We start from the raw sequence: 10485 nt of genomic DNA, 5'->3' as shown, positions 1-10485 counted from the left end.
AGATATTAAAAAAGCTAGCCATAATTAAAAGTTGGACAAATGTGAATTATTCAAGGAAAGTGAGTTTGGAGTTAAGCACAAATCATATTTAATTAATTTGATTTGACTTTTTGATGAGATAACAGAGGATTGATAAGGATGAATTGATTTTACTATTGTCACATGATGGTATACAGTGAAAAGTATTGTTTATTGTGCACTATACAAACAAAACATACTGTTTGTAGAGTACATATGGGGGAAGGAAAGAAGGTGCAGAACGTAGTGTTACAGTCATATCTAGGGTGTAGTGGAATACAGCATTGTTAGAGAGTTTATAAGAGTTAGAGTAAAAGATAGAATTAGAGGGTATGTGCAGGACAGCTCACAATAAGTCACCATGCTCCATCGCCATCTTCAAAATGGAGAATTGATTTGGTGCACATGGACTTCGAAAAAGGTTTTTGATGAAGTACCATGTAACAGGTTTCTCAGCAAAGCTGAAACCCATGGAATAACAGGAATAGTGACATCATGCCCACAGTGCTAGCTGAATGATTAGAAACAGACTAGCGCATAGTTGCTTTTTGGACTGGAGAACACTGTACAGTCAGGTTCCATAAGAATCATTATTATGAACCCTGTTTTCTTTGATCAATATTAGTGATCTTGACTTGGGTATACAGAGTACAATTTCAATTTTAAAAAACCATTTGTGGGACATGGGCAGTGGTGGTTGGTAGCATTTATTACCCATCCTTAATTGCCCTCGAGAAGGTAGTGGGGAGCTGCTTTATTGAGTGATTGATACAATTAGCTTGCTCGGCCATTTCAGAGGGCAGTTGAGAGTCAAGCACATTGCTGTGGCTCTGGAAATTTGCAGATAACAAAACTTGCTAACTGAGAAGATAGTGACAGATTTCAAAAAAGGACATAGATGAGGTGGTAGAATGGAGGACATGTGGCAGGTAAAGTATAATGCCAAGAAATGTGATTTGGTAGGGAGAATGAGGAAGAACAGTACAAAATAAAGGATACAATTCTAAAGGAGCAGAGCAACCTGGGTGTATACATGCACAGATTAAAGGTAGCCAGGCAAGTTGAGAAAGCAGTAAGGTACAGGGGATAAAAACAGAAAATTCTGGATAATCTCAGCAGGTCTGGCAGAATCTGTGGCAAGAGAAACATTGAGTCCATATGACCATTCTACTTATGGTATAAGAGGCTGGGCTTTATAACTGGAGCATTCTGGGACCCACACTTTAAGGATGCAAAGGTGTTGGAAAAAATTATGAGAATGGTTGCAGAGTTGAGACACTTTGCTCCATGGACAGACTGGAAAAGTCTATTCAACCTTTGATAAGGTTGCGAGGTTTGAGAAGTGTTCAAAATCATGAGAGGTCTGGACAGAGTAAACGGGGAAAACTGTTCCAACTGGTGAAAGCAGAGGAGGCAGTGGTGTAGTGGTATTGTCACTAGACTAAAATCCAGAGACCCAGGATATTGTGCTCGGGAACCAGGTTTGAATCTCACATGGGAGATGTGAAATTTGAATTCAGTAAAAATCTAGAAATAAAAATCTAATGTCCCTGAAATCATTATCAATTGTCGTAAGAACACATCTGGTTCACTAATGTCCTTTAGGGAAAGAAACTGCTGTCCTTACCCTGTTTGGCCTACATGCAACTCCAGGCCCACAGCAATCTGGTTAACTCTCAAATGGTCTCTGAAATGGAGGGCAATTAAGGGTGGGCAATAAATGCTGGGCCCAGTCAGCGACAAACCACATCCCATTGAATGAATAACTATAAAGAGAACACTGATTTAAAGTGATTAGTTAAAAAAAAAGCAGAAAAATCTTTTTGCATTGAGTGATTAAGACTTGGAATGTGATGCCTGAGAACGTGGGGAAGGCAGATTCAGTTGTAGTTTTCAAGAGGAAATTGGATAATTGGAGGAGAAAATATTTGCAGGGCTACGAGGAAAAGGTGGGGATTGGGATGTAACTCTCAGGGAGCTGGCATGGACATAATGAGCCAAACAGGCTTCTCTATGTTGTAACCATTCTAGGATTGCACATTATTATACAAAATATCTAACCTATTTAATGACAAGAGTGCCCTGCACATGAAACAGAAAACCAAGTAGCCATATCAAGGCCGCACTTTGTGGTTTTTTAAAGCAATCTACCATAATTGATGCATTCTCACACTACATAATGTTATTAACCATGAAATTTCATTATTTAATCTACATGATGTTCCTTGCTCCCCCATAATTTATTCATTGCAATCATAAATTTACTTTAGAATTTGCCTCTATAATCAGTCAAGAAGCCATTTTATGAAAACTGAAGTACAATTTATTTGTAAAGATCAAATTCCAATCATGATGGATTACATCACATAATTTCATTTAAAGCTGTAATACCCGCATACAGTGGCTTAACACACTTATCTTACAGCAATATTTGTCAGACTACTCCGATGAAAAAGTTTCGCTTGCCCTACTGGTTTTGCTGAGATCATGTATAGTCCCAATCTTGTTCCAATTCAACATCAAATCATTTCATTAAACTGCCTGGGGTTTAGCAATCTATGTATGGGTGAAAGAATGACCAGTGTGGCAAGTGAAAAAATTCACTTTGATATTACATGTTTGAAATGAAGGGATATATTTCAGGAAGAGCATGTGAAGCTTTCCTCCTTCAGTGTAGTATAATTTCACAGAGTGAGTATCAGTGGTGACACTAGCTTGGGCACATCACATAATTCAAATAAGACCTGTACATTTTCTTTTTAAATTATCATAGCTGAACTCTACATTCAGGGGTAATACAGTAACATTTGTCTTCTTGAGCTTTGTCAATTCAGTGCAAGTATATTTAAATATTAGATATAATATCTGTTAAAATTGAAAAATACCACAGGGATTGTCAAGAACACAATAGTTTGTTTTTGCCAGATAGGTTCAGTTGCTACCTAAACCTGAAGCTGCAGAGGCCCAGAAATATATGGCAAAATTCATTTTTTTTTCCATTCCCTATAGGGAAGCACCTTATTGCTGTTCAAGAGCATCAGCACAGAGAAAATACGCTTTTTGGAGGAATTAAGGATGACAGTGTACAGCCAACTACTTTACTGTGGCCCACCACCCAACAACAATACACCAGTAGCTATTTGAATTATAAAGGAACAGTTCAACAGCAAAATGCCTTTAACAGTAGTTTCTGCTTCTGCTGAAACACAGATTACGGTAATTCTATACATTTATTATAAATTAGCTTCAATCAACAATCAGGAATGTAATAACAAAAATAAGATTTCATTTTTTCACTTGTGCAGACATTCAACCTTCTACCAGTGTCTATCAGTCTTTCAAAATGCTGATACATTATAAGTGCTTAAAAATATTGCATCAGGTACAGAAAAAAATGCAACATTGGACAACTGAACTCTAAAGAAAATCACAAATCATGGAGAGTTTGAAGTTATTACTATCAATTCTCTTTGGGCTATTTTAGTATTACAAACACCAATTCAGTTCTGCAGTGAAATAAGTTCAAAATCCCTGAAATACCTGTGTCAAGACCTGAATCAGTTCTATTCTACGAATAGTGATGAATGAAAGTGTCAGCTACTGTACTTCAATATTTGACTAATATAAATAGTTTTGTAGCAATTTGCAAAAGTGCCATCATGTACAGTCAAAAGTAACCAGAATTTATGGTTTGAAAAGCAATCTTACCCAATATAAAACACAAAATTAAATATAAATGTAAACCTGCTTACAATTTTTTAATGTACTGCATTGACAAATGTAAGAGTTCCTACTCAGAGTGGATAGCACAAGGTTAATCTTATCATAATATCCACAGGCATCTCAAAAGGTGAACCTGCCACTGTGAATTTTTTTGTTGAGATTGACATTATTTTAGCAATCATACATTTAAGAACATTTGTACTAAAATAAGTAAATACCTGTATTTTTTAAAAGGTCATTCGTTATATTAGTGGAAATGTATCAGATCACAACTGATAATATTACAACTTCATATTTCATATAAACCAAATTTAATCTGACCAGATTTAGAATCTACTAAAAATAGCATATGTAAAAGGCTGTATTAAAGTTCACAGGTTTTATCTTTGTTAATTAGAAAAGTGATCTGTTCTCTCCCAGGATTTCCATCATGAGTGCTAACAAATAGAACTCACCAGTATATAAAACTAATTTGAATGGAAACTAGTATTTACACTGTAAAAATTGACATCTCAGTTGTCCAGAATACACAAGTGACTATTTAATAGAAAGCAAATCAGATGAAAAAGACAAGTTTCACAATCCACCAGCTTTCCACCAGATTCTAGTCCTATCTACATGCTTTTTCGTAAACCTGGCCTTCAAGTATTCTTACAGGCGTTTGTTGTAGTATCTTTGACATGCCAATACTAAACCCAACTGTGGTCCTGGGTTCCATCCAAGGGTGACAGAGTAGGGATGGGGTGTAGGGAGAAGAGAGAGAAAAAGTGAATTAAAGATAGATAAGTAGAAGAGGGGTTTTTTTTGCCTGTGAGTAATGCCACAAGACATCTATTATTAGAAAAGAGCAGAAAAATTAATATTGTGACAGAAATTATAATTAATCAACAGCAAATCTTTGACTCAATTTAATAGTTAAGTGTTAAGGAAAAGATTGTATTAAAAACTAATTGGATTTGTACAATTGGAGGTTATTGGCAATTAGTTATGCAAAACTCAGGATTTTGGGATGACGACTGAATATCTAAAGCAAACTGTACTTTTCACTATCTTAGCTTTGAAGAAAGGTCTGACAAGATGTTGATGGCAGTAGTGAGAATATGGAGATGGTTTTAAGAATGGAGATAAAATGTCCATGGGTATGGCAACAATTTTCTGAAAGTTTTATTACGGATGCCTCTCAAATTTATTTAAAAAATGCAACATAAGTAATTCCCCCAATTATGTTAGCACAGAAAACGATGATGATTAAAGAAGCTGAAAGCCAAAAAGATCTCTCAGAACCAGTTAGTTAAGTTAATGTACTAATGAGATAGTGTTTAGTGACCAGATGCATCTTAGTCATTCTGTCTACTTCTAGTAGCAGAGTGGAAAGGATATACAACATCTTTAGGTCAAGCTTTTGCACAGATCTGAGGTCAGGAACAAAAGTACTGCCTGAAATTGTAATTGTTTTGGACATCCATTCCCATTTATAGCAAAAGATTAAAGTCACAAGTGGATTCTGGAATCACAAGATTAAGGACTCTTGCCCAAATCGTCCTGACAATTTTTTTTAACCAAGAAAATGGTTATATTCTCAAGCAAAAAAAAGTTTTAAACAGCAACTTAAAAAGACAACTGAAAAGAATGCAAAATAACAGCATTAATGCTGAAGTTAATGTCAATAATATACAAGCTCATCTTGGAGTTCAATACATTCATTCACAAAAAAGATACTGTGACTTCATTTCAAACTGTCCTCGCAGGAGTGCATTATTTCGAGAGGAAAACTTGCTTGTCTGGTTAGAGGTCAGCAGTAGTCGGTGCTCTTGGCAAAGTTGATTTCAAGTGAACCACCAAATTACAGCCAAAGCTGTGGTGATGCCGTTCAGGATTGCCATGTTATAGCCCATATGGAATGAATGGCCTGTTAATTTCCTGAAAACAGAACATTGAAAATTATATTATTTAAGAACTAAACAAGTTTGAGGGGCCTAAAAACTAAATATTCAAAGCATGGCAATGTTGCACCTGTATAGCTAATCTAAATTAAATAATTACACCCATTAAAACATTTCTTACACCATCTCAAAACATCTTGGGATCCAGTTTATATGGGGGTAATTTCAGCTGATTTCAATTCCCACTTCAGTAAATTGACACTCCCAAAATAAATGGGAAGAGTCAAATCCAATTCTACGGGTAGAAAAATTACCAAACAATTATTCAACAAAATTTTGCATTTCTGGGTTTCTTTTCAAATTTCAATACTGCTATCAAACTATCACTTTATGCAAACATAAAATACTTAGGTAGACAACTCCTAGTAATTTTCATGTGATTTTAGAAATATTTCAGAACACAAAAGACTAGTAAACCTCAAAGAAAAAACACGAATGTGCATGTTCAGAAGTGAAGTATTGTGCAAGTTTCACAAGACAACATTCTGATTGGGATTAGCATCTTGCTGACAGCACATTCACTCACCATTCTATTTAGTGCAGAAACAAGTTCCACTGGGACATATGAATTAGCTGGTGGCCACTTAGAATCATAGAATCGCTTCTTCAGCAATCTCATAATTGATTGCTAAAGCCATGGTGGGGTTTGGTTCTTCAATCAGAACATTTCCAAACAGGGCATTTGGAAAATCAAAACAATCCATCAGTGTCAGTGTGGCTTTATGAAGAGCAAATCATTATTTCCTAACTTGTTGGAGTTCTTCAAAGATGTAACAAGGAAAGTGGATAATGGGGATCCTGTAGATATAGCATATCTGGACTTCAGGAAGGCATTTGATAAGGTGCCGTACAAAAGTTAATACACAAGATAACATGGGATTAGGGGTAATTTATTAGCTTGGATAGAGGACTGGCTAACCAACAGAAGACACTGACTCAGGATAAATGGGTCTTTTTCTGGTTGGCAAGACGTAATTTGTGGGGTGCCACGGGATTTGGTCCTCGGGCCCCCAACTATTTACAATTTATATAAATGACTTGGATGCAGGTTTAGAAGGTACTATAGCCAAATTTGCAGATGACACCAAAACAGGAGGGATATTAAGTTGCAATAAAAAGTTTACAAATGACGATGGATAGGTTAAATGGGCTAAAAATTTAGTAGATGGAGTTTGTGGACAAGTGTAAGTTATCCATTTTGATCAGAAAATTAACAAGGATATTTATTATCTAAATGGAGAGAAACTTGAGTGCTTTGATGCAGAGTGATCTGGGTGCCCTTGTGCATGAATTGCAGAAAACTAATATGCAAGTGCAGCAGGTAACAAAGCAGGCAAATGGAATTTTGGCTTTTATTGCTAAAGGAAGAGAGGATAAATGGGAAGTTTTGCTTCAATTGCACAAGGCATTAGTGAGACCACGCCTGGAATATTGTGTTTAGTTTTGGTCACTTGATTTGAGGAGGCATTCCAGCTGCATTGGAGGCAGTTCAGAGTTCACTAGAATGATTCCAGAGATGAGGGGTTTGTCTTATGGAGAGAGATTGGGCAATTCAGGCATATACTCGAGAATTTAGAAGAATGTAAGGAGATCTAATTAAGGTATACAAGATGATAAAAGGCACTGGTAAATTAAACAGAGGGGATGTTTTCTCTTGTAAGGCAATCTAGAACAAGAGGCCATAGTTTGAGGATAAGGAGTAACTGATTTCAAACCAAGATGAGGAGAAATTACTTCTCACAAAGGGTTGTGAATCTGTGGAATTTACTACCCCAGAGTGTGGTGGATACCAGGATATTGCGTAAATTTAATGATGAAATGTACAGCTTTTTAATTAGTAATGGGTTGAAGGGTTATGAAGAATGGGCAAGGAAGTGGAGGTGAGGCTGAGACTAGATCAGCTATGATTGTATTGAATGACGGAGTAAGTTCGAGGGGCTGAAATTGCTTTCTCCTGCTCTTAGTTCTTATGTTCTGCCTGCTGCATGTACACAAGTGAGTCTCTTCTGATATATTAATTTATCATACATGATCAATAATTTGTCCAACAGCAATGCAAAAAGCTATCTTCATGGTGTAGACGTTGGATTCAAATTGCACCCCAAAGAAGTTACTACTTCACTGTCAGCTGTTGGTGCCTATGCGAAATGATACAGACAATTCCTCTGCTAGTGCCAAAAAAACTGATTCTATATTCAGATCCTCCTCTGTTGAAATTTGCCTGCAGAGCATTCAATAAGAATGGCCCTCAAGCATTTTGCACAGCACTGCCTGCTTCATACAATAAATTATTACAGCAACTATTGGGGGAGTCAGCCACGTTGCGCATTAACTAAATTCTCAACAACAGCTTTATTCTCAGTACACCTAGCCCAGCCCCCGCCTCCCCAACTCCTATCCTAACGATATCATGCAAACACAAACTTTCACAATAATTTTCTGCTAACCTTTTTTTTTAATGTAAGCATTTTGCTGTGTTTGGCTTTACCTTTCAAAATAAAAAGGTCACATCAAACCAGCATTAAAAATATCTTTCAGCCAATATGAGATATGGTTTCCGGAATATGATTATGCAAGGAGATGTTTAGACTTCTGGTGGGAATGAAGCTTGCCTTCCCAATGGTGTACCTGAAGAAGCTGATTCAGGTTACTGAGAAGGATTGGTTCCAGGTTCTTCAGCGAATTCATTCAACCTTTTTCAGTGAGACAAACTTGGATGGCAGCACTGTTGATCAAGAGATTAAATTCAAATAAAGCAGCAATTTCATTTTGCGATGGGAATCTAAATTAGCCAATAATGTGAAGATGCAACAGATTGATGTATTTCAATGCAAAACATTTTTATGCAATATAAGATAATCATTTTGTGTATGGTTTGACAAATTAATAAAACTGGCTTCTTTCTGAAAATAGTCTCCAGAAATGTTTCAAATTAGGTCTACATATATAAAGCCCTCAGTAGTACACCGGCAAAGTGATTACTATTTGCAAACGAATAGAACACCTTCAGAAGCCCAAAGTTGGAGAACCAGCGGTGGAGATGGCTGTTCGAATTTTAACTTAGGGAGAAAGGGAAGAGATAAAAAAGTGGCAAATATGTCCTTTGAAAAGCAGATTAAATCGTAAGGCTGCAATTTAGCTTTTTTATTAAATTCCTCTCCTAACTTCAATGTTTATGAGACATTGATAAAACTGCACATGCAAATCCTTTGCTTTCATTCTACAACTATGTGAAAGTTAGAAACATATTACTGTAAATAAGGCTATTTGCATGTATGGTTCAAATCATACGTGTGCAATGTCATGCGTGTAGTGATTTTATCAACTGAAGTAATGTGCTACTTAGGTTTGAAGTTGGGCAGGGAAAACTTAAATCTTTCCGAGTCATTTATCTTAAATCAAAATACATTTGGAGCATAGTTACAAAAGCTGGTGTTTTAGCAGCCAAGATTTACAATACCCAAGTGAAAACGCCACAACTTCCGAAGAGTAATAGCTATTCAAATGTGCAGAGTATATTTTGTAATGACAGCAAACAACCTTAAAAGATATGCCTTACTGAGTGACTAGATGCTGCAAAACATGTTTCAGGAGGTCAGTAGATAAAAATTCAACATTTTTGACTGAAAGAGTATGACACCTCTTCTGGATTCAATTTCAGATTTATTGGACTGCATTCTACTCACTGGCAATAGAAAATATTATGCTGGATATGATACACTGATTCATCAATGACCTCCCCTCCAAAATAAGGTCACAAGTGGGATGCTCGCACCATTTGTGACTCCTTAGTTACTGAAATAGTCCGTGCCTATATGTAGCAAAACCTGGACAATATCCAGGCTTGGGCTGACAAATGGCAAGTAACGTTCCTTCCACACATGCCGTGAATCATCATCTTCAACGAGAGAATCTAACCATTGCTCCTTGACATTCAATGTTACTACCATCACTTAATAACCTATCAACATTCTGGGGATTCCCACTGACCTGAAACTCAGCTGGGCTAGCTACATAAATGCCATGGTTGCAAGAGCAAGTCAGAGATGGAAATTCTGTGGTCAGTAATTCATCTCCCCACTTCCCAGACACTGTCCACAAACTACAAGGCACAAGTCAGGAGTTTGATGAAATACCGCTTGCTTGGACCTGTGCAGTGCCATAAGGCAAAACACCATCAATTTAAAGCAACCTGCTTGATTAGCACCCTACCCACCAGCTCCAACATCCATGTTCTGTACAGTGGCAGCAGTGTGTACCATCCACAAGATACACTACACTACTCAGCAAAGCTCCTTCAAAAGCACCTTCCAAACCCACTCTGCTACCATCTAGAAGAACATGGACAGTGGACACATGGGAACACCACTACCTGAAAGTTCTCCTCCAAGCCACACACCACCCTGACTTGTAATTGATTTCCTGGTCCCTCACTATCACAGGGTCAAAATCATGTAACTTGCTTCCTAATAGTGCTATAGGTGTACCTACCTAATGTGCACTGCAGCAGTTCAAGATGGCAGCTCACTATCACCTTCTCAAGGACAATTAGGGATGGGCAATAACTGCTGACCTAGCCAGTGACACCTGTGCCTCATGAAAGAATTTTTAAAATACAAGCCATTCTACCCAATCAGCCCCCACGCTGGCACTTATGCTGTACGAGTCTCCTCCCAGCTTTCCTCATCCATTCTTCCTCAGATGCAGATTGGCCTTTAAGTGGAAGCTGGGCAAGTCCCCTGAACTTGCTGGCTGACATTCCAGGGTCCGAAAGACTGCAGAGTTAGTGGCTGCATTGGTT

General features: G+C 37.3%; 1 protein-coding gene across 2 annotated transcripts in view; it reads right to left on the bottom strand.

The window, feature by feature from the left end:
- Window positions 1-2336: 2336 nt before the first annotated feature.
- The window catches only part of arl6ip6 (ADP-ribosylation factor-like 6 interacting protein 6), a 47794-nt gene continuing 39645 nt past the window's right edge, over window positions 2337-10485 (bottom strand). The window contains exon 4 of one of the 2 annotated variants that reach the window (XM_080199084.1): window positions 2337-5661. In XM_080199084.1, the coding sequence (XP_080055210.1) occupies window positions 5568-5661 (94 nt within the window). In that variant the 3' untranslated portion in view covers window positions 2337-5567. Of the gene's footprint in view, window positions 5662-8260; window positions 8410-10485 lie in introns of those variants that run through there. The other variant, XM_080199087.1, reaches the window with a different exon arrangement.

This window comes from Carcharhinus amblyrhynchos, chromosome 11 (genome assembly GCF_965287045.1).
Source record: "Carcharhinus amblyrhynchos chromosome 11, sCarAmb.v2.hapA, whole genome shotgun sequence".
Classification (NCBI taxonomy): domain Eukaryota; kingdom Metazoa; phylum Chordata; class Chondrichthyes; order Carcharhiniformes; family Carcharhinidae; genus Carcharhinus; species Carcharhinus amblyrhynchos.
This window is presented reverse-complemented; position numbering and strand designations above follow the sequence as displayed.